This window comes from Rattus norvegicus, chromosome 2, assembly GCF_021556685.1.
Source record: "Rattus norvegicus strain SHRSP/BbbUtx chromosome 2, alternate assembly SHRSP_T2T, whole genome shotgun sequence".
Lineage (NCBI taxonomy): Eukaryota > Metazoa > Chordata > Mammalia > Rodentia > Muridae > Rattus > Rattus norvegicus.
In genome coordinates this window covers 176,280,000-176,304,270 of record NC_141535.1, presented here as the reverse complement: position 1 = coordinate 176,304,270, position 24,271 = coordinate 176,280,000, and the positions used below count along the sequence as shown (strand labels likewise).

The following is a 24,271-nucleotide window of genomic DNA, read 5'->3' as shown; positions in this document are numbered from 1 at the left end:
ATTTGTCTGGGAGAGTTCGTTGAAGAGTTTTGTTTTGTTTTGTTTTGTTTTTTGAGACAGCCTTTCTATGTAGCCATGGTCGTCCTGGTACTTACTATAAAGTCCAGGCTGGTGTCAAACTCAGAGATCTACTTGCTTCTGTCTTTCACGTGCTGGGATCAAAGAACTGCAACACCACGCCCAGCAGAAATTATTAAAAATTTCTGAAACCAGGTAGAGTGGCACACATTTGTAATCCCAGCACTTGAAATGCAAGGAAGGAAGATCAGAAGTTCAAGACCAGCCTGAACTACAGCCTATGTCAAAAATAAAATGTAAACTTCCTGAAATCATTTAGTTGGAAATTATAAGGGTTTATCTAAGGCAGTGGCTGTAAGAAGAGGCTAAGATATTCTAGACTTAAAGCCCTTAAAGGCATGTAGTATGGTATTTCCTTGGTTGTTGATCCGTTTATTGAGATGGAACATTAACTTAGCTAAGATTTCTGTGCTCAGTTTTGCATCCTCAGCATGTACTCAATGAGTAGTTTTGATAAAGGTTGGCTCATTGAATTTGGGAAAACATACTACAGAAAGCAGTTTAGAGGATCTCTGGCATAGCAAGACACCTAGGAGAGGAGGAAAGGACATGATCAGAACAGAAGGGACAGGGAAGAAGAATCTCAAATTCTCATTCTGTCCCTGACCCTCGGAGGTCCCCCGGCTGCATATGCCCCTGTGAGTTTCCCGCCTCCAGAAGCAAGCCGCACACTCCAACACACACAACACACACACACACACACACACACACACACACACACACAAACACTCAGGCCTCCACCCCCCCTAAGCCACGCCCTCTCGGGAAGTGTGGGCAGCAGTTTGGCCGACCGCCCGCCCCACCCGGTCTCGCGCAGCCCTCGCCAGGGGGCGCAGTGCCTACACGTCTGTCCCCCTGCACACGCCCCCTGCGCCCGGGGCGCACGCGGGTCGGAGCTCCCCTGCCTGGGCTGCGCTCCCAGGCACCTGCGCGCCCGCCACGGCCATGGACCGGTTGGAGAGGCCCAACGAGTGAGGGCAGCCATGGAGGAGGAGGCGCGGCCGGCGGTGGGGGACGGGGAAGCGGCGACTCCTGCACGCGAGACGCCTCCTGCGGCTCCCGCCCAGGCCCGCGCGGCCTCAGGTGGGGTGCCAGAGTCTGCGCCCGAGCCGAAGAGGCGGCAGCTCGGGACGCTGCTGCAGCCGACCGTCAACAAGTTCTCTCTCCGGGTCTTCGGCAGCCACAAAGCGGTGGAAATCGAGCAGGAGAGGGTGAAGTCCGCCGGGGCCTGGATCATCCACCCCTACAGCGACTTCCGGTACGGGGGGCTCAAGGAGGAGAGCGAGGGACTAGTGCTACCAGCCGGTTGGAGTTGCAGAGTCACCTCCTCCAACCCAGCCTGGGAATTCCTAGGCGAGTTTCCCCGAGGTCCTCTGTTTTGTTAGGGTAGGGAAACATAAGGGGCAGCAAACATCAGGTAATCTGCGGGGACTTGCTGGGTCCAATGCAGAAACCCCATGGACTACGGAGAGTTCGGAAACCTTGCTTCTTTTCAGTACCGTTTTCTGGGGGTGTGGGAAATTATATCATATCCCAAAGCTGGGAGACCTGAGGAAGAAGCCTAGCTCCGCTTTCTACCACGCTTTACCCACACACCAAACACTTGCCCAATTCAGCCGAACAGATCAGGGACGCTGAAGTACTAGAGACGCGGGGAACGCTGGAGAGGGACCGGGGTCAGTCGGGTCCGCAGCTCTGTCTGCTGTCCGTGGTGCTGAAGGCTGAATGCGGCGGGGCGGGGCGGGTACTCTGAAAGATTGGGGAGGAAAGCAGGGGCTCGGCCACCGCCCAGGTGTTTCCCATGGAAAAGGGACAGAGAGTGGGGATGTAGCCATTTCGCAGTCCCCTTCAGGCTGTACGTCTACATCAAGGTCGCTAGGGGAGAAAATCAGCCCTGTCCTTGGGGACGGTGAAGGACAGCTTTCGGTTGAAATGAGGTGTGTGTCTTTGGAGCCTGTGAACACAATCAGAGGCCCAGACAGTATCTCCCATCCTCAAACATTCACTCCCTGCAAATATTCCTTCAGTTCGCGTTGTTCTTTACTATCTTTATTCTTTCACTCTCACCTGCCATCTCTCCTCCAGCAGATTCCCTCCCCTCCCCTCCCCCAGTTCACCCTCAGACGTATCCCCAGAAGCCATATCCCCTTCAGAGTTGTGTTGCCTCACAATCCTCTATCACATCACCCGCTGGGCTTGTGACTGCCTGTGAGTCAGGCTGTGAAGATGCTCTGATGGCGCGGCCAACCTTTCCTCCTCTCTCCCAGTGTCTCACAGTGCAAGATTTCTCCTCTGCAGCTAAGGAAGGGGAGGAAGAAACATCAGGGGTTTGTTGCTAAGCGAAACATTCAAGTCTGAGGGGTGTTCAGGGGTGGGTCTGGACTTGGAAATTAGCAAGCTTTTTAGGAGGTTGAGAGGATTGATTTTTGCAATCAGAATCAGAAGGGGACTATGTTTGGGACTTACACTGGGATTAGCCCTGAAACCATCTTGTGTGCTCCAGTAGTTTTTTTTTTTTTCCTCTGAATGTTGGCCCCTGCTTCCCTCCTGATCTCATATTTACACACTTTCTTCTGAGGCAACCTTGTCCTTGCCCAGCTCAGCTTGCACAGGCAGCCTGGAGGAGGGAAGGGGTGCACAGCTCAAGCCTTGCTGTCTTGGGATCTCCCAGGAAGTCCTATGTGCATAGCCATCTGGAGGGGGATGGGCATCCCCGAAAGACTCAGTTTAGATGAGTGCAAGGCGGCCTCTTCCACCCCCACACCCACCATGGGTGGCAGTTCCCCACCTGCAGAAGAACAGCATCCCTGTTCTAGCTCTTTTGGAGAATAGGGATGGAGTGGGGTGATAGAGAAAGGAAAGACAGCCTAGACTAGAAATAGAGACCTGGAGATAGGAAAAGAAGTTTCAGAAATCTGGAGATCGAGTGGATGTGCTGTAACAACAACTACTGTTCATACAGTTAACACCGTCTACATCTGGAAAACTTACCAACAGCCCAGTGAGACCAGCATAGGCTCCCTAGTTTTAAAAATTACAAAACAAGGGGCTGGGGATTTAGCTCAGTGGTAGAGCGCTTACCTAGGAAGCGCAAGGCCCTGGGTTCGGTCCCCAGCTCCGAAAAAAAGAACCAAAAAAAAAAAAAAAAAAAATTACAAAACAATCTTGGTGCCATTATGTGTGTGTGTTGTATTTGTTTGTCTTGTGTGTGTGCTTATGTGTGTGTGCATGTCAGTGTGTGTGCATGGGTGTGTATGCAACTGTGTTCACATTGTTTACTTTTTGAAAACAATTAGATTTATTTTGTGTGTATGAGTATTTTGCCTGCATATGTCTGTTTATTATGTGAATGCAGTGACTGAAGATCAGAGGAGTGGGTCGGATCCCCTGGCACTGGAATTACAGATGGATGTGGACTGGCGTTTGGGTGCTGGGCATTGAGCCTGGGACTTCTGCAAGAGCAGCCAGTGCCTTTAAACACTGAGCCAGTTCTGCAGCCTGTGTGCATGTGGGTTTTTTTGTTTTTGTTTTTGTTTGTCTTTTGGTTTGTTTTTGGTGTGTTTTTTATTGTTATTTGTTTGTTTTTGTTTGGTTTGGTTTGGTTTGGTTGAGACAGAATTTCTCTGTGTAGGCTGGCTGTCCTAGAACTCACTCTGTAGACCAGGCTGGCTTTGAACTCAGAGATCCACCTGCCTCTGCCTCCCAAGTGCTGGGAAAGGTGTGTGCCACCATCACCCAGCTTAATCTCACAGTCTTCTCTTAAATCCACTATTCTCATTTTTCACAGGCGGATGGAATGTACTAGGAATTGAAACTAGAGCCTCAAACATGCTAGGCACACACTTTACCACTGAACTACATCATTCCTACATTCTAGATTCTGTGGTACGGAGCCTGTCAAGAAGCCTTACGATTGAAATCAGTTCCTGGACCCACATGGAGGAAGGGGAGAGCTGATTCCTACAAGTCATCCTCTGACCTTCATATGTGTGCTATGACATGAATACGTGAGCGTGCGCACACACACACACACACACACACACACACACACGCGCGCGCGCGCGCGCACGCACGCACGCACGCACGCACGCACGCACGCACGCACGCGTGCGCCCAGGCTGATGTATCATTACGTCTTTGACTTCTTCATTCTCTGTGGGGAAGGAAGAAGAATGTCTCTGTGCTTTTCTCTTTAACCTGATTTCCTTTCTCTGCTCTCTTTCCCTTTTCCTTTCTTTGTTCAGTAGCCTTTAGGGTTTTAGTTATTTGCTCCTTGGTCCTTCGGGCCATCGTTTTTTGTCTCTTGATTCTAACTTATAAATAAAGACAATAGTAGTAAACAGTAAAAATAATTTTGCCATAAAGTAAAAATAAAATAGAAAGGGGCTGGTAGCATAGCATAGAAGCTAAAGGTGTAATCGGAATCCAGCCTCTGGGGAGAGAATGGAGCTCACGGTCACACTCTGACCTCCACATGCACCACATACAATAAACACACACACTAGTAGTAGTAGTAGTAGTAGTAGTAGTAGTAGTAGTAGTAGTAGTAGTAGTTGTTGTTGTTGTTGTTGTAGTAGTAGTAAAAATTAAAAATAAGTAAAACAGAAAGGCTAAAAAAGTCTCATCACTTTTCCGTGTCCCTTTTGGAACTTCATGTACACATGGTCATCTGATTTGTATCCTTGTCTTTTGCTTCTTTTGCTCAATGCTAAAACTGTGAGATCCAGGGGCTGGAGAGAGCACAGTGGTTAACAGCACTCTGCTCACTCCTGCTGACCAGCGTTCATGGTACTGAAAGGTACTCTTGGGTACTACCAGAGGAGAAAGGTAACCACCAGCCCAGCTACAAACCCTGTGATCTACAGCGATGAGCTGCCCGTGCGGTACATTGATGCAATGGCAGCACAAAGGTTGTGGATGTAGCCAGCAACTACCTGGTTAGTTAGATTTAAGGCTTTCTCCATGAGATGCAACCCATGCCTGACACTGCTTAGCAGCCCAAAACCCTAGACTAGCTAGGCCCTGGAGCTACGAGAAAACCAAATACTGTTGTTCTGCTAAAGGAATGCAGCAATAAGGGCTGGAGAGATGGCTCAGTGGTTAAGAGCACTGACTGCTTTCCCAGAGGTCCTGAGTTCAAATCCCAGCAACCACATGGTGGCTCACAGCCATCTGTAATAGGATCCGATACCCTCTTCTGGTGTGTCTGAAGACAGCTACTGTGTACTTCTATATGATAAATAAATAAATCTTCAAAAAAAAAAAGGAATGTAGCAATAAAATAACCCTATGCACATCCAGCCATAGTCATTGTCTTAGTCACTGTTCTACTGCTGTGAAGAGAAGCCATGGCCAAGCAGTTTATAAGAGAAAGCATTTAATTGGGGGCTGGCTTACAATTTCAGAGGCTTAGTCCATTATCATCACAGCAGGGAGCATGGTGCGGAAGCAGAGGCTGAGAGCTGCTTCCCGGTTCACTGGTTGGAAGACAGAGAAGCTGGGCCTGGTGTGGGCTTTTGAAACTTTAAAGCCCACATTTAGTGACCCACTACCTTCAGTAAGGACGTACCTATTGGACAAGACCACATCTCCTAATCCTTCTGATCCTTTCAAGCACTTCTATTCCCTCCGACTAAGTATTCAGATAGATGAACCTGTGGGGGCCATTTTTATTCAAATCACTACACTCGTTGATCTGTTTCTTGTTCAGCTATCATCAGAAAAGCTTCCTCCTGCAATAGTTGGGAACAGAGACAGAGACCCACAGCTGTAGGGTAGAGAGTGAGAGACCTCCGAACTCTCAGTCCTAAATGGCATGTCTCCATCAAATGCCTCCCCCTCAGGATTCAGGGAACTATGCACAAGAGGAAACAGAAAGGTCCTAAGAGCCAGTGGGGATGGAAGACACCAAGGAACAAGACCTTCTAGATGCAAGACGGCTGACATACATATGAACTCACTGAGACTTTGGTAGTATGCATGATACGCACAGGTTTAAACCAGATGAAGTACTAGCACTGACAGGAAAAGTGGGCACAAGTCTGCATCCTAAGCCAGAAGCTATCTTCACTTGACAGCTTCTCGGAAAGGGAATAAGGAGAGATTCTCCAATGGTCTCACTGGGTATGTAAACCTTAAGGGCAGGCCACATGTCAGCAGTAGATACCTAACACAAAATGGATTCAGGGGTATTTTTTGGAAGATGTTTGTCATATAGTGTTTTGTCTGGGCATTTTTCTTAACTTTGCAGGTCTCTTTTTTGTATATTACAGTTTCTGATCTCATATTTTTTTTTTTTTTGGTCTTTTTTTCGGAGCTGGGGACCGAACCCAGGGCCTTGTGCTTCCTAGGCAAGCGCTCTACCACTGAGCTAAATCCCCAGCCCCCTGATCTCATATTTTTATGTGACTTTTGTGTGTGTGAATGTATATGTGTCTGCATCTGCATTTCTTGTGCTTTTTCTTTGGCGGTTTTTTTCCTGCTTGCTTGTTTTGTCCTATTCTTATTTGTTTGTGTGTTTGTTTACTTGCCTGTTTGTTTTCTTCTCTTTTTAAAGATTTATTTCATGTATGGGGATACACTGCAGCCATCTTCAGACACACCAGAGGAGGGCATCAGATCTCATTACAGATGGTTGTGAGCCACCATGTGGGTGCTGGGATTTGAACTCAGGACCTCTGGGTAGAGCAGTCAGTGCTCTTAACCACTGAGCCACCTCTCCAGCCCCACCTGAATGTTTTCTAATGAAAGAGAGAAAGAAAGGTGTGGGCTTTGGTGGGTGGGGAGGAGGGGAGGATCTGGAAGGAGTTGAGGAAGGGAAACCCATGATCAGAACATGTTGCATGAAAAAATATCTATTTTCAATAAAAATTAAAATCGTTTTTTAAAAAAGTACTGACCACCCTTGTAAGAGGACCTGTGTTTGTTTTCCAGCTCCACATGGTGGTTCACAGCCTTCTGTAACCCCAGTTCTAGAGATCTGGTACTGTCTTCGGGTCTTTGTGAGCACTACATGTTCGTGCTGTATTTACATATGTTATGGCAAAATACCCACATGTATAAAATAAAGATAAATCTATTCTTTATTCAAATATGAGATTCATGTATGCTGTACGTGTTCCAAGCTATGAATATATCTATGGATATATTTACCTCTATGTCTTGTGCCTTATTTATCTACATTTTTTCTGAGCCTCTGTGTGTGTGTGTGTGTGTGTCTGTCTGTCTGTCTCTGTCTGTCTGTCCGTCCGTCCGTCCGTCCGTCCTACATGTATGTCTGTGTACCAACTGTTTGCCTGGTACCCCTGGAGCCAGAAAAGAGCATAAGACCTGATGGAACCAGAGTTGTAGATGGTTCTGAGCTGCCAGGGAAACAGACTCAGGGCCTCTGCAAGAGCAGCCAGTGCTCTTAGCTGATGAACTCTGTCTCCAGCTGTCTCCATTTTCTACTGGTGACATTTGTTCCCAAGTTTAGTCCTGCTACAGACATTACTGGTTATATTTCCTGGAGTGCGTGTTCCCATTATATAGTGGGTCGCTCTGATACTGCGTGTATCCTATAGCTGAGACTTGTTCCTCAGTGTATGGTTGCTGCTCACCGGATGAGCAGATGTCCACATGTGAACCTTCTCCCCGGTTTAACTGGTCAATAAAGGATGGAGCCTGTGATCACTGCCTGTGATTGGGCAGTGGAGGGAGTTAGGTGTGACTGGAGGTTTCTGGGGAGGTTGTAGGTGGGGGAGAGAGAATATGATGGGCAGAGAGGAAGCCGCCACGGACCAGAACTGCATGGCCAGGAGAAACAGCGAGTAACAAGGGGCTTTAATAGCTGGGGAATGAGCTAGACTATCCCTAGATCTGCCCAATCTAGGCATTTGGCTTAAAAATAAAGTATCTGGACCATGTGACTTTTCTAGGGGCTTATTACACCATTAATTCCAACAACTCCCTTGGGTGTTTGTACACAAGGGGACAGAATTTAAATATCTACCTCCATTAAATAGTGCTCTTTTCCCAAATGGCGATTCCAATTTTCGCTCTCAGTAGATTTAAACGACGTTTTTGTGGTGCTGTGATCTTGGCCACTCTTGGCTATCTCAGGCTAACTTCTGTCAATCGAGACGCAGAAGGAGAGTGACACAATCGCGCTCTATTCCATGCCCACTTAGGTTTTACTGGGACCTGATCATGCTGCTGCTGATGGTGGGGAACCTCATAGTACTGCCCGTGGGCATCACTTTCTTCAAGGAGGAGAACTCCCCACCCTGGATCGTCTTCAATGTCCTCTCGGACACTTTCTTCCTGCTGGATCTGGTGCTCAACTTCCGAACTGGCATCGTGGTGGAGGAAGGTGCGGAGATCCTGTTGGCGCCCAGGGCTATCCGCACGCGTTACCTGCGCACCTGGTTCCTGGTGGACCTGATTTCCTCCATCCCTGTGGATTACATCTTCCTAGTGGTAGAGCTGGAGCCACGACTAGACGCTGAGGTCTACAAAACGGCACGGGCCCTGCGCATCGTTAGATTCACCAAGATCCTTAGCCTGCTGCGGCTGCTCCGCCTCTCCCGCCTCATCCGATACATGCACCAGTGGGAGGAGGTGGGGTGGGGAGGTGGGCAGGGGGCTTATCCTACTCCTCAGAGAGGCGCTATGGGTGGAAGTTCTGGTGATTCTATGGGCTGGGGGAAGGTGCCTGAGGCTTCCAAGTGTGAATTCTTTACAAAGTTGATGGGAGGGCAGCAGGGAATGAGGCCTGGGGTAAGGGTGGGGGTACAGAGCGGTGGGCAAACACTCAAGGCTCAGCTGATTCTTGGCGGGAGGATTGGGTATGAGTAGGCGGTGCCTCTCCTGGCAGCAGGGTATAGTGGCGATGTACATGCTTTGCTATCTTATCAGTTCTGACAGTGTTACCCAGCTCTTTTTATTTTGAAATGGGACCTTACTACATTGCTCATGCTGGGGCCTGGAGAAATGGCTCAGCAGTTAAGAGCACTGGCTGCCCTTCCAGAGGACCCAAGTTCAATTCCCAACTCTCACACGCTGGCTCACAACTGTCTGTAACTCTATTTCAAAGGGATCAGACACCCTCTGGCCTCCCAGAGCACCTGGCAAGCCTATGATACACAGACATTTATGTAGGCAAAACAGCCAAATTCATATAATTTTGTTTTGTTTTTTTTTGTTTAAGACAGGGTATCTCTATGTAGACCTGACTGTCCTGGAACTCGCTACGTAGATCAGGCTTGCCTTGAATAGAGGAGATCCACCTGCCTCTGCCTCCTGAGTGCTGGGATTAAAGGCTGCACCATTATACCTAGCTCAATTTTTGTTTTAATTGAAAGGAAAAGAAAGTTGCCTAGGCTGGCCTTAAACAACAACAACAACAACAACAACAACAACTACTACTACTACTACTACTACTACTTCTTCATCTTCTTCTTCTTCTTCCTCTTCTTCTTCTCCTCCTCTCCCTCCTCCTCCTGCTCTTCCTCCTGCTCCTCTTTCTATTCCTCTTCCTCCTCCTCCTCCTTCTTTAAAAAATTTATTTTTATTTATATGGGTAAGTGTAGCAGCTGTCCTCAGACACACCAGAAGAGGGCATCGGATCTCCTTACAGATGGGTGTGAGACACCATGTGGTTGCTGGGAATTGAACTCGGGACCTCTGGAAGAGTAGTCAGTGCTCTTAACCACTGAGCCATCTCTCCAGTCCGGCCTTAAACTTCTGATCCTCCTGCCTCAGCTTCCCTGGTAGTTAGGTTACAGGCACTTGACACCACACCAGGTTAATAGATATTTTTAAATTTTTTTTAATTTGAGATACTGGGAAAGGGAAAGAGAGAGTTAAGGGGAATTTGCAAGACTGGGACCGAGGGGGACCAGCAGGGAGGGGTTCTGGTCCATAGCAGAGCTTCCTCGGGCTCCTCAGATCTTTCACATGACCTACGACCTGGCCAGTGCAGTGGTTCGCATCTTCAACCTCATTGGAATGATGTTGCTGCTGTGTCACTGGGATGGCTGTCTGCAGTTCCTGGTCCCTATGCTGCAGGACTTCCCTTCCGACTGCTGGGTCTCCATGAACCGCATGGTGGTGAGAAGTACCCCCGACTCTGGTACTCCTGGGCCTCTAATGGGCTCTTCTGCCTGAGCAACAGGGGTAGCCATAGGGAGCAGAAGGTAGGGGATGATCCAGACAGAAGGTAGAAGGAGATGGGATTAGGGTCGGAGAAGGGTAAGAGACCAAGACAGGAGGTGCTCATGTGATAGAGGGAGCAGGCGAAGAAGAAACTCTAGCAAAAGCCAGGGTCCCCACCAACAGAAGAAACCCCCTTTGCTTTGGGGTCTTCACTCACCTAACAAATGGCTACTGAGGGGAAGGCCTGAGGTAGGATGGGTACACAGAGAGCTGAAAGGGAGAAAAGGGGGGCAGGTGGAGAATGTGACTTGGAGGGGCCCAAGCCCTGTTCTGCAACGCACTCTGCCCCCCAGAACCACTCGTGGGGCCGCCAGTACTCCCACGCCCTGTTCAAGGCCATGAGTCACATGCTGTGCATTGGCTACGGGCAGCAGGCACCAGTAGGCATGCCTGACGTCTGGCTCACCATGCTCAGCATGATTGTGGGCGCCACCTGCTATGCCATGTTCATCGGCCACGCCACCGCCCTCATCCAGTCCCTGGACTCGTCCCGGCGCCAGTACCAGGAGAAGGTCAGCAGGGATAAGAGAGGGGAGGGGTGGCCTTGGGGGAGAGCTGGAGACTGTGTTCTGATGGGCCCCTATGTCCTTTCCTGCCTCATATCCATTTGTCCCATTTTCTGTGACTACGCAGTCTTCCCCACATCCAACATTATCCGTGTGTCCCTCGTGGTTCCGTGTATACCTGTGTATACCACATTTATCACCTCTGGGTCCAACTTGTTGTGCACACTCCCACCCCCATTGTTTTGGCCCCATGTCTCCACATCCTTTTCCTACCGGCAACTGGTGTTGCCTCTCCAGTACAAGCAGGTGGAGCAGTACATGTCCTTCCACAAGCTGCCAGCCGACACACGGCAGCGCATCCACGAGTACTACGAGCATCGGTACCAGGGCAAGATGTTCGATGAAGAGAGCATCCTGGGGGAGCTGAGCGAGCCGCTTCGGGAGGTGGGGCCGGGCTGGACCTTGTGGGAAGGGCTCTTCTAGGACCTGGGCTTCTGGAGGTGCTACCTGGGTTACAAGGGAGTGGTTATCAGATATTCCTGTGGGAAGGAGGACAAGCATTTGAGGGGAGGTGACTTTCTGTGGAAGGTCTTATGGGAGCCAAGGCTATCTGAAAGGGGCTGCAGGACACCATGGTGGAAAGTCTTGAAAGCAGGTTCTCAGGGAAGTCCCCACACCGGTTGTCGCATGCCCATCCATTGACTGATCGAGACAGGATGGATGGCTTTTCTGGAGACAGATGGGCTTGGTGGGGGCATCTTCCAGCAGGGGGCAGAGCCTGTCTGATAGGCCCCTCCTATGTCTAGGAGATTATTAACTTCACCTGCCGGGGCCTGGTGGCCCACATGCCGCTGTTTGCTCATGCTGACCCCAGTTTCGTCACCGCAGTACTCACCAAGCTCCGTTTTGAGGTCTTCCAACCTGGGGATCTGGTGGTGCGTGAGGGCTCCGTGGGCAGGAAGATGTACTTCATCCAGCATGGGCTGCTCAGTGTGTTGGCACGGGGCGCCCGGGACACTCGCCTCACTGACGGATCCTACTTTGGGGGTCAGCAGGCCTCTGGGAAGGTGGGGGGGGTCATGAACTTTGTGCAGACTGCAGTTGTTTCCTAGGAGCAGGGCCCCACCTGTTGATGTTACAAAATCACAGAACAACCCTGATCCAAACCTTCTCACTGAGTCTGATCCAGGGCTAAAGTGCTGTATCTTATTTTATTTATTTATTTTTATCTTATTTTTTTAAGAATTCTTTTTATCTATTTTATGTAGAGTACACTGTAGCTATCTTCAGAAACACCAGAAGAAGGCATCTGATCCCATTACAGATGGTTGTGAGCCACCATGCGGTTGCTGGGAATTGAACTCAGGACCTCCAGAAGAGCAGTCATTGCTCTTAACCGCTGAGCCATCTCTCCAGCCTTTATTTTACTTTTTGAGACCAGGTCTATATATATAGCTCTGGCTGTGCAGGAACTCACTATTTAAACCAGGCTGGCCTTGAACTCACAGACTTCTACCTGCCTCTGCTTTCCAAATGCTGGGATTAAAGGCATGTGCCACCACACCCAGCAGTTGGTTTCTTATTTATTTAATTTTTCAAAAGCTTCTCAGGAGAGTCTAGTGCATGGCCAGACTGCAAGATACTGGGCCAGCGGCTCTGTAGCATTATTAATGACAAAATGCAAGGATCCCGTGAGTTGAGGGAAAGCCAGGAATGAAGCAGGGCCTTCCCACAGACTTAAGCTTTGTGGGGCTGTCTGGAAGGCCAGGCTGTGGCTTTGGAAGAAGTGCAGCCAGCCACTGCCCAAAGTGACTTGAGGCTCACACAGCCTGCCAGCCGGCTAAGCATCCCCTACCTTCAAGTCAGTCCCACTTGGTGTCTGTTCAGCCTGCTTTTCTCCTCCCAAGTCAAGATAGGGTACACCCTGGGACAGAGAGAGGACTGGGTTGGGAGTTAATGTGTAAAGGAACTGAGAACATCTGGGTCTGGCAGACCTGTTTGTCTGAAGAGAATAAAAAGTGAGCAGCCTTCCAGATGTGCAGATGAGACAGACAGTGCTTAGAGCAGTTAGGGACCTTACACCAGGGAATCATTCTCCCAAGTCTAAGGACGAATCTGAGGGTGCTAGGTTAGCTGCTGCAGACCTAGTGGGGGGAAGCTCTAGGGATGGGACCTCTAAGCCTCTTCCCCACTTTTGCAGAGATCTGCCTGCTGACTCGAGGTCGGAGAACAGCCAGTGTAAGGGCTGACACCTACTGTCGCCTCTACTCACTCAGCGTGGACCACTTCAATGCAGTGCTTGAGGAGTTCCCGATGATGCGCAGGGCTTTTGAGACTGTGGCCATGGACCGGCTTCGGCGCATCGGTGAGGCCTGTCTGCCCTGTCTGCTCTGGGCCCTGCCTGAGCCTCATCTCATTTTCATAGCAAGGAACCTACCCCTAGTGTTTCTTCTCCACACCCCAACCTACCCAGTACCAGCAGGCTATTAGCTCTGTTTCTCGCTAGTCTTACCCCTAGAAAGAAATAGCCATGGAGCTGTCTCCCCAAACCCTCATTCCCTGTGTCCTCTCGGGTACCAGTACTTAACCTCACCGTTTTTGATACCACCTTCCAGTTTCTGTTGCCAAGCATTCTCTCCCATATGTCTGAGTTCCCATCACTCACCCCTCAGACTCCCTCACACTGTGGTTATCCAGCCTCCATCTTAGATTCCTTCCCTTTCCTAACTCCTTGATCCTGGCACAACTTGTAGGCAAAAAGAATTCGATATTGCAGCGGAAACGCTCTGAGCCGAGTCCAGGCAGCAGCAGTGGTGGCGTCATGGAGCAGCATTTGGTACAACACGACAGAGACATGGCTCGTGGTATTCGGGGTCTGGCTCCGGGCACAGGAGCTCGCCTCAGTGGAAAGCCAGTGCTGTGGGAACCACTGGTACACGCACCTCTGCAGGCAGCTGCTGTGACCTCCAACGTGGCCATAGCCTTGACTCATCAGCGAGGCCCTCTGCCCCTCTCCCCTGATTCTCCAGCCACCCTCCTGGCTCGATCTGCTAGACGCTCAGCAGGCTCCCCAGCCTCCCCACTGGTGCCTGTCCGAGCAGGTCCTCTGCTGGCCCGGGGACCCTGGGCGTCCACTTCTCGCCTGCCTGCTCCACCTGCCCGAACCCTCCATGCCAGCCTATCCCGGACAGGGCGTTCCCAGGTGTCTCTGTTGGGCCCTCCCCCAGGAGGAGGTGGTCGGAGGCTAGGACCTCGGGGCCGCCCACTCTCTGCCTCTCAACCCTCTCTGCCTCAGCGAGCCACGGGGGATGGCTCTCCTAGGCGCAAAGGCTCTGGAAGTGAGCGTCTGCCCCCCTCGGGGCTCCTGGCCAAGCCTCCAGGGACTGTCCAGCCATCCAGGTCATCAGTGCCTGAGCCAGTTACCCCCAGAGGTCCCCAAATTTCTGCCAACATGTGAAATCCTAGATTGCACTGGCCTTAGCTATTGGCACGCAATAAGGTGTGCCTGAGGGTAGACGCCCCCTGGGGAAGGCTGCGGGGATCTAACACACTGCCCTTTACTACCACAAAGTTGTCCTCTGTGTCCTCAGCTCATAGCAGCTGCAGCCTGCGAATCCTAATCACATACCCATTTGTCATAGGTACCAGTGCCTACCCCGTCAAGGCATTGTGCTAAGTACAATGTGTAGCCACTGCCAAGTAGAAGTGACTCAAAGCCCTTTAACAAGGGTGTCCCCAGGCCACAGTCCTGCCAGGTGCAGGCTTGGGCCCACAGCCCTGCCTTTATTAAGCACAAGTACTTGCTGCTTCCTTCACTGCCGAGTGACTAGATGGCTGTCTCCCTGTCAGTGACCCTGCAGGTTGTGCCCAGTGTGTCCTTTCTTCCCATCCCCATTGTCGTAGCTGGGTACTGTCAATTATCTAGTACAGCCAACAGATGTCTAGGGCCCTAGGTGTGAACATCTTCCCTCTCACTGCCACGTGTGGACGGACCGTCCTTGTCTACACCACGTGAGAACGGGTATCTCTGCCCACTGTAGTCTGCCCTCTGCAGCTCCTGTGTGGAAAGCACTACCTTTGTAAACTAGAAGCTGCTCTTCACTGTGCTCCCTGACTCAATGGTGTTGCCCTAAAGCTAAGGGATACTTGGCGCCTCCTTACTGTGCTAGCCTAGCTCCCCCCAGGTAGGGGGTAAGGGGCTGAATCCTCATGTGACCTTTTATCTTTCCCTGTGTCTTATTCAGTCACTTATTAATTTTATTTATTCATTTGCTAATTTGACGCATTCACTTTATTATTCATTCCTCTGTCCTCTCCACCTTCTGGTAGGGGGCTGAGGGGGGACATCTTTGTGGTCCTTGCACACTGCCATCAGCAGCAATACTCAAACTTGCTGTATTGAGGTAGTGAAAAGAGGAGGGCAGCAGCAGAACTGCACTTATTTTTTTTTCCTCATCTGGATTTGCTGTTGGTGCTGAAGAGGAGGGCCTGGAGTATTCAAACCTAGGAGGGGTGGGCCAACAGTGCCTCCACTTTCTTAGGGACAAGAGGAGTCCCCTGTCCACCAGTTCTGTCCCGCTTCAGGAGTATACTACAGCATTGATGGGTGGGGCCAGGACTATACATCTCCTAGGGTAGGAGATTCTGGGATTCTTTGCCTGTGGGAGTTGTTTTTATAATTGCACCTAAACAGTTGGGTTTAAAAGAAAAGATTCAGTTTTGCTTCTAATTTGTATGTGGGAGCCAAGTGGTTGTGGAAGAATTTCTGGATCATCTGACCCAGCAGAGCAGTGGGCAGGAGAACAACCATGGTTTGTGGAGTCAGTAAGAAAATAAGGCTACCCGAAGTCCAGCTGGTCACTCATGCCTGTAGTCCCTACCCTTAGGAGGGCCAGGCAGGAGGACTTAGGAGTTTGAGGCCAGTGAGAGCTTGTATTAAAAAGAGAAAAGCTGGGGTTGGGGATTTAGCTCAGTGGTAGAGCGCTTGCCTAGCAAGCACAAGGCCCTGGGTTCGGTCCCCAGCTCCGAAAAAAAGAAAAAAAAAAAAAAAAAAAAAGAGAGAGAGAGAGAGAGAGAGAAAAGCCAGCCTGTCTTAGTTCTCTCCAGTACCCAGCTGCCCCAGCCTTCCCTAAAGTGTGGAGCTGTGCTCCTTGAAGGAGTATTCTGCCCTGACTTGAGGCCATTAGGAGATGACACTTTGCTAGGAAACTGATCATGAGGGTTATATCAGACAGTGTTTTAAAATCATGATTGTATGAAAATTGGACAAGATCACCCTGTTTCCACTCCCCCATTCCAATGATTGGGACCCGGAAGGAATCGAATCAACCAGCTGGGCTGGGATTAAAGGCTCAGGGTATCTTAGAGTCCAGCTGAGCGGATTGAGACAGGGATATACAACCGATGCTGCCGGTGGCCACTGTATAATTGGACACAGACATTCAGGGCCTGTGTAAAGCACAGGGATGGGGCTAGATGGCAGATGTAGGACTATGGGAGGGGTGTGGGTTGAAAGAAATAGGGTGTAACTGGGTCAGAATGGGGAGAGGCATTTCAGGATACGCTCAGCACCCGCATGATGTTGGTATAGCCAGAGCCAGGCCGCCAACCTGTCACCACAATCACCAGATCACCCACACGGAGGAAACCACGGAGCTTTCCTGGTGGAGAAAAATATGACAGTCATTGAAGAACCTGGGTCAGCCATTAGCATCGACCACCTCAAGGCTACCTATCCTGTAGGGGAAAGGAAACCAAGGCAGTGGTTTGAGAGGATGTGTGTGTGGAGGGATGCTGTATACTGTTTTTCAGCATTGAGCCTTTTCACCCATGTGGCTGCACTAATGGGACAAGGACAACTATAAATTAAAATTTAGTTCCAGCTCTTCTGGAACCTCCTCTTACTGATGTGTCCTACTAGGCTGTGGCAGACAGCAGCAAGGACTTCTCAGGGGTCCTGCTCTCACTCCTTTCCTCTCAGCCTACCCTTCCTGCTTTAAAGCTCAAGACATGGGCTGGAGAGATGGCTCAGCGGATAAGAGCACTGACTGTTCTTCCAGAGGTCCTGAGTTCAAATCCCAGCAACCACATGGTGGCTCACAACCATCTGTAACAGAATCTGATGCCCTCTTCTGGTGTGTCTGAAGACAGCTACAGTGTACTTATATATAATAAATGAATAAATCTTTAAAAAAAAAAAACAAAAAACAAACAAACAAAAAAACAAAAATAAAGCCCAAGACATGTCCATCTTAGCGATTCCTAGAAAACTTGGGCCAGTGAGGACAGACAGAGCTTTGGAGTCGGGGTAAGAAGGCAGGCTGTGGAACAGAGGGCAAGGCTCACCACTTTCAATGCCAAATTGGACCCTTCGATCCACATCATCTGCCCAGATGGCCTCTGGAGGCTCACGGTAGAGCAAGGGGAAGACTCCTCGGGACAGGTGGACCTGTCGGGCAGCCTGGGCAGATCGAGTCACAGCAATGACAGCCGCCCGAGGTCGGTATCGAGATAGAAGCTGGGCTGAACTGCATGAGGAAGAAAAGGTTAGCTCTGAGTGTTGACCCAAGAAACGAGTTTGAATTATGGTTCCAGGTGTCACTGTCACTAACAAACCCTGTGTCCTTGGGTAAGGTATACTCCTCTGATCTTTGTCTTTCTCATTAAGTAGTAAGAAGACCTACCCTGATGTAGAGACGGCTCACCATTAAGAGCACACGCTGGGTTACGTTTTCAACACCAGCATGGTGGCTAACAATGGTTTTTAAGTCCACTTTCAGGGGCTCTAACATCCTCTTCTGGCCTTCACTGGCACCAGACATGCAAATGGTGCTCAGACGTAAGGGCAGGCAAAATGTCAATCCATATTGAAAGATAAATGTAAAACCTGGGCTAGAGAGATGGCTCAGTTCTTAAAGGCTCGCACTGCTCTTTCTGAGGACCAGAGTTGGTTCTGAGCACCCACATCAAATCCCTTACAACTGCCTGTAACTCCAGCTCCAGAGGGTCCAACCTCTTCTCGCCTTAGAACTGTACATGCACACATAAAAGTAATAAATCCTCCAAAAAATTAGAAATGTAAAGCCAGCCAGGCGTGGTGAGACACGCCCACAACCTCAGCCCTCGGGGTAAAGGGTTAAGTTCAAGGCTACTTCAGGTACTAAGGAAGTTTCAGGCCAGCCAGGACTAATAAGTCCCTATGTCAGAAAAATCCTACCAAACAAACAACAAAAAAAGGGTAAAACTGTCTAGAAGATATGTTTACATCATTCCCAACCTCCATATGACTCTTAACCATTTTTTGTTAATCCTCACAACCCCATGGGGGTGGGGTGGGGTGGGGACAAATGAAAAACTCACACAGATCCATGGAGTCAAGGGCTTGTAAGCCCTAACAAGTTACTTAGGATCTCACTACTAAGTTTGAGAAAAATCCTCAGCTCTTGGGCCTACTGGGCTTTTCAGCAACACCTCAGCACAGTGAAGATCTGTCAGAGCCTGGTCTTCAAATACCCTAAGGCCAACGTGCTTGGGTTATCACCTGCTGCGTCCCCGTCCCCGTGCGCCCCCCCCCCCCCATCACTGGCTCTGATTCTAGATCATCAAAAAGCCACCTGTCCAAGCCTCTAGCCTCTCCTGGCCTCTAGCATCCATGGCTGTTTCTTTGCTTGCCCTAAAGCAGTGCTTTTTTTATTAGCCTCTGTGTCAGCCGCCCCTGCCCAAAGCCCTGTTTCCAATATGTTTCTCACCGGCCAGTCTTCGTCAGCACGATGATGGCTGCTGCACAGCACTTGAAGGAAGCCTCCACGGCTCCAATCGCAGTGACCTCAGTTGGGTCACGGCTCAGCGGCGCTGCCCGGCGTAGCTCCTCAAACAACTGGCGGTGGTACACAGCGGCCTCTGCCTCCCGCGCAATCTGCAGGGACCAGTAGGTCAGGTTGAGTAGTCAACGGGGTTCCAGAGGGGTCTGTGTCGCTGGCCCAGCAGCTTTTCAGAACGGAGTACCTACCGCATGTTGCATCATTACAGCTTCCACAGGAAAACTGCCCTTGGCGGTCTCTCCGGACAGCATGATACAGTCAGCCCCATCCAGCACGGCATTGGCCACATCGCTTGTCTCCGCCCGAGTTGGTCGAGCCTTAGTGATCATGCTCTCCAGCATCTGAGTGACACCATGGATGTCAAAGCTGTAGAAGTCACATTCTGACTGGGGACCCGAACCCGCCCACGCTATTTCTCTGGCACCTGCACGCTTAGAGTGCCAGGGTCACAGTAAGACCCTGGAAGTTCATGTCATCGTCTTTTGTGACCAGGCACCAGACAGCAACATGTAGGTTTCTCAGCACCTTTAAAGCCCAAGGGTTTGCTCCAGACCTGTGTGGCACAAACGACAGGCTTGCCGGCCAGGTTGCAGCGTCCAATCATCATCTTCTGAGCCAAGAAAACCTTCTCCGCAGGGATCTCAATGCCCAGGTCACCCCGTGCCACCATGATGCCATCGCTCACTTCTAGAATTTCATCAAACCTGGTGGTTGGAGGAATCCAGGCTAGGCCAGAGGCAGGAGATGGCAGGAAATATCATGCAGAAGAGAGGGAAAGAGAAACAGAGGGCTGACGGACCAAAGACTAAGCCTCACTTCTTCACGCCTTCATGGTTCTCGATTTTGCTGATAATTTTGATGTTCTGTCCTTCTGGCCCCAGGGCATCCCGGACTGCTAACACGTCACTGGCTTTCCGCACAAAGGAGGCAAAGATGATGTCCACATTATGCTGCACCCCGAAGCGCAGATCCAAAAGGTCTTGCTCAGACAGCCCGGGCAGGTCCACCTCAGTGTTTGGCAAGTTCACACCCTTCCTGCTGCCCAAGATACCACCGTGCTCCACTTCTGTCACCAGTCCCTCTGGGCCTGCGGGTATAGAGAGACCCAGTGTCTGTAAGGCTGAGCTGCGATATAGGCACTGCAGAGGGAACTCTTAAGCTTGGATCCTCCAGAAATTGGAACTTCTGAACCCTTCACTCCACTCCACACACAAGAAGAGGCATCAAATGCTCAGCTCCAACCCATGATGACAGCAGGGACCACTAGGACAGGTGGGGAAGCAAGCACCACTAGGGGAAGGTATGGGTAAGGAGCTGACAGAACATAGAAACCAAAGGGAAGAGAAAATGCCCTGTTTCAGGGTTTTGGGAGCGCCTCATAAGATCAGGATGCATTTCTGTACCGATTTTCTGTACCACTAAGGAGATGAGCCCGTCGTCAATGTAGATGCGGCCCCCCACTGCAACGACCCGGGTGATATTGTGGTAGTCCACCCACACTGTCTTTGCATCGCCCCTTGTCTGGAACTTCGGGTCCACCGTCACCAGCACCTGTGAGCCCTTCACAATTTCCACCTCCGACTCTGGACCCTGGAGGGGAGTGGGGTGGGTAGAGAAGCCTGAGTTTTGCAAGTGGACCCTGACAGGGTAGGGACCCTCTCTCTTGCTCCAGGGCTCTCATGCTCCTCCAGGCCCCAGACAGCTCGGACCCAAAGGCTTCTCACCCCCTGCAAGACTCCGGTTCGTATCTCAGGTCCCTTGGTGTCCAGGGCGATGGCCACAGGTCTGTAGCTGAGTGGGGAGGTTGCAAAACTCTCAGTTGCCTCCCGGATGTTGGCGATGGATTCTGCATGGTACTACCAGAGAGAAAGCGAAAGAGAGAGAGAGAGAGAGAGAGAGAGAGAGAGAGAGAGAGAGAGAGAGCAAAACCTGGATCTTAAGGCAAAGTGAACAGGACCTTGGGGCATTCTCCAGCTCCACCCTCCATGACTTCTTCCCCACACCTCATGGGAGCCATGGGAGAAGTTGAGTCGTGCAATGTTCATCCCTGCTTTGATCATCTCCTTGAGGCGGTCCACAGAGCGGGATGCTGGCCCTGGAACCAGAGAACCCACTAAGAAGGTCCTCCCAAGCCTGACAGTCAAACCCATCTGCAACATCGGAGAGACTCCCCTACCCAGGAGTCCTTCGAAGTTCCTCTACTCACAAACTCTTTTTTTCCCCCACTCCAACCAGTACACAGCCCTTGGGAAGGCAGCTTGTGGAATGTCTAAATCTCAGTCAGGCCTCAGGCACCTTTGTTAGCAAGTGACCTGACATAAGTGTATGCTGTGGAGGTTACTGTAGGCTGTGAAGGGTCAGAACGCCAGGCAGGTCAAAAAGGCACTTTGAAAGCTGAGCAATCTCACTGACAGAACTGAGATCTGTCCCTGTCTTCATCCACGTCAGCCTGCAGCAGCAGCAGCAGCTGCTGCTATGCACTTCCCCCTCCCTCTTCTTCCCTGGCCACCATTTTTTTTTTTCTGCTCTGGAGATGGAGGCCAGGGCCTTCTACATGCGAGGCAAATAAATGCTATAGTACTGAGCTACACCCATCCTTATCTCCCATTCTTTAGGAATAACAGTCCTTCCTTCTGAGACAAGGACTCCCATAACCCAGGCTAGCCTTGGGTTTGCTCTGCTTCTGGGGATAACCTTGGGCTTGGTTCTCCTGTCCTCCCCTGTGCTGGGTTAAGGGTGTACTCTACGACAGCCAATTTATGTAGCGCTAGGGACGGAGCCCAGGGCTTCATGCAGGAGGCAAGTGTTCTAACAACAGAGCTACTGCCCACCCTCTCTCCTTGAAACAGGGCCTCATAGCCTGGCTGGACTGAGTTCTGTTTTTGTTTTTGGTGTGTGTGGCCGAATCCTCCATGTGGTTTCAGGGATTGAACTCAGGTCACCCAGCTCCATGACAAGACTTTATCTGCTGAGCATGCTGAGCCATAATGTGTGAGGACTGGTGTGTGTGTGTGTGTGTGTGTGTGTGTGTGTGGCCTGTACATGTTTGTGTGTGTGGTGTATATGTGAGTGGTGTGTGGTATGTGTGTATGATGTATGTGTATGAATGGTATGTGTGAGTGATTTGTGTATGTGTAGTATATGTGTGTCATGTGTGAGTAGTGTTATGTGTGGTGTGTGTGTATAGTGCATGTGTGTGTGTGACGTGTGAATGGTGTGTGTGTATGTGATATGGTGCATATACGGTGTATGTGTGTGCTGTGTGTATATATGGTATATGTATGTGATGTGTGAGTGATATGTGTGTGGTGTGTGTGTGTGTGCAAGATGTGTGTATGTGTGGTACATGTGTGTGATATGTGAGTGGTGTGTGTGTGGGTATGTAGTATATGTGTGGTGTGTGTGTGTATGTGTGTGGTGCATGTGTATGTGTGTGGTGTGTGTGTATGTTGTGTGACATGTGTGTATTAGGTGTGTGTCTGTCTGGTCCTCAGTTCATTATATATACCTTTACTTCTCTGTGATCCCAGCCGTCCTTATCCTTGGAAGGCCATCTGTGTGCAGATGACACCTTTCCTCGTTCTTATTTGTTTTTGAGATAGAGTCTACCCCCCAATTCCAAACCTTGTTTTCCAGGTACTCAACAAGCATTTGTTAAGTTGGGTGTGGTATCACATACCTATGCTTTCACCAGGCTAAGACGATATAATAGGGTCTATGAAATAAGCTAGAAATATCCAAGGCTACCTGAGACCCTGTCTCAAAAACCCAGCCTCATGTGGAGCAAGGTGGTCCCAGTCCAACTCTCAGGAGGCAAAGGTAGGGAGATTTCTAAATTTGAGACCTGCCTATCCATCAGTCAGAGCTACAACATAAAAAGACCCGATCTCAAAAAAACAAAAACAAAAACAAAAACAAACCCACCCCCTACCCCTGCACAAATCTCACAAATATTTGTTGAATGAATGACCACAACAAGGATAGCAAAGTAAGGAGACACCTGAGCCATGTGGGTGGCCCTGTGTGGCTTCTAGGGCTTGGGTGGTCTTACCAATGGTGGCAATGATGCTGGTGCTACGAGCAGCCACAGGCTGTGAGTCGATATCCAGAAGGCAGAGGTGTTCCAGGAAGGTGTCCGCCATAGCTGCGGGCAGTTGCTGCTGCTGGAAGAAGGCAGTGCCCAGCTCCTGGGTCAGTTGAGCCACACTCGCACGTCGAAGGTATCCCGCTGGCCCTGCCGTAGATGGAAACTCAGGCTCTTGCACAGACACCTGCCTGTCCCCCATGTGCTTCCTGCCAGTGCACCCTGTGTCTATTCAGATCTCCAGATGGTGCGAGGTCTTCCTCCCATTTGACTATCACACACCCGCTACTTTGTTTAGTCTCCAGGGTCCTGCTCTATCCCCACTTTACAAGTAAGAAAAAGACCAAGGGGGAAAAAAAAATACATTGTCTAAGAAAAAAAAAATGCATCAGCCAAGTGAGATGATTCAAATCCAGGTCTATCCCCAAGCTACAGAGACCTTCCCCAACGTCACACCGCTGCAGACCACTCAGCTTCAGCCCTCCCAGAGGCCTCCTTCAAGCCTGCACCTCATTATCTAGGCCTGCAAACACTCAGTTACTTTCCCTCATTTTCTTGTTTACTTCTTCCAGCTCCAGGCAATTCTCTGGCTTCTCCACTCCCCTCCCCTCCACCTTCCCTCCACCCATTCAAGGCTGCGCTGATCCATCCGGCGGATCCGTAGCTTGAACCAGCCCTGGCGGATCCGTAGCTTGACCCAGCCCTGCTCAGTAGAGCACCCGGTTTAGAAGCACCTTCCATGCTGCTACGTTGCTTACCTGCTGTGTCTGTGGGTCTGCTTTATACTGCGCCTTTGTCAGTGGGATGGGGCCTGGCTCAGATGAGATGAGTCCTGGTTAAAGTATAACCAGCTAGCATCTCTCTTGCCAACGGAAGCCTTGTACACTGGGGGCCAGAGTCCAGGAACCACGGGAGTGCCCCGTGGCGCCCATGCTGCTGGATCCCCTTTGGCCTGTCTGCAGAGCCTGGATCAAAGGCTCAGATCAGGTCTGTATTTAGCCGAGGTGAGGCTATATTGGGCATCCTACCCCACAAGGCCTCCATCTCTCAACGCTGATTCTACCCTAATTCTCCTCTCTCTTCAGTGGCTTCCCTTCCTCTTCTTACCTCCGGGAGCCCCACTTAAGGCAGACTTTGCCAAGTCTTTTTGGGACCTAAAGATCCACGGCCAGAGCTGCTGGGGTAGAGTGTTCTCCTGGACAGACATGCTTCCAAAGCGTGGAACTGTGTCTGCAAGAACGGCAGACTGGGAGGAGAGTGTACCCTAACTGCTGGTCTTATCTGAGGAAGCCAGAGAATAGAAAAGGGGCACACCCAGCAGGCAGCCCCATCCCCACAGAGTCCCTTCTCAAGGACTGCCTGTTGTGGGGCCCCCATCTCTCCCCTTCCCCTAGGTCATCTATTTTTTCCTGATCAATCATTAGTCCATTCACATTGTTGGCTCATCATTAGAGAAGAGATTGGTTGATTGCCAACAGTACAATGCCTTTCTCTTTGCATTTTATTGAAGAGAATCTTAGGTGTATTCTCAGAACAAGAGCTTGAAGGTGGGGACTAGGCTGTGGAAAACAGGGATACCCTTTGGTAGT

At 50.4% G+C, this 24,271-nt stretch overlaps 2 protein-coding genes across 4 annotated transcripts; one reads left to right on the top strand and one right to left on the bottom strand.

Annotated features, from left to right (window-relative positions):
* Positions 1-927: 927 nt before the first annotated feature.
* On the top strand, positions 928-15,054 carry Hcn3 (hyperpolarization-activated cyclic nucleotide-gated potassium channel 3). Its single transcript, NM_053685.2, is given in 8 exon segments — positions 928-1,336; positions 8,247-8,676; positions 10,006-10,167; positions 10,566-10,784; positions 11,076-11,222; positions 11,585-11,825; positions 12,979-13,143; positions 13,532-15,054. Coding segments are annotated over 8 exon segments (2,343 nt in total). The 5' UTR covers positions 928-1,061; the 3' UTR covers positions 14,236-15,054.
* On the bottom strand, positions 15,052-23,930 carry Pklr (pyruvate kinase L/R). Of its 3 annotated transcripts, none has more exons than XM_087616196.1 (11): positions 23,790-23,930; positions 22,650-22,832; positions 20,602-20,693; positions 20,323-20,454; positions 20,002-20,188; positions 19,415-19,685; positions 19,152-19,302; positions 18,787-18,939; positions 18,527-18,693; positions 17,124-17,305; positions 15,052-16,438 (listed from the first exon to the last, which is right to left on the bottom strand). In XM_087616196.1, exons 1-11 carry the CDS (start codon positions 23,887-23,889, stop codon positions 16,332-16,334), a joined length of 1,725 nt encoding a protein of 574 aa, XP_087472322.1. In that variant the 5' UTR covers positions 23,890-23,930; the 3' UTR covers positions 15,052-16,331.
* Positions 23,931-24,271: the final 341 nt, after the last annotated feature.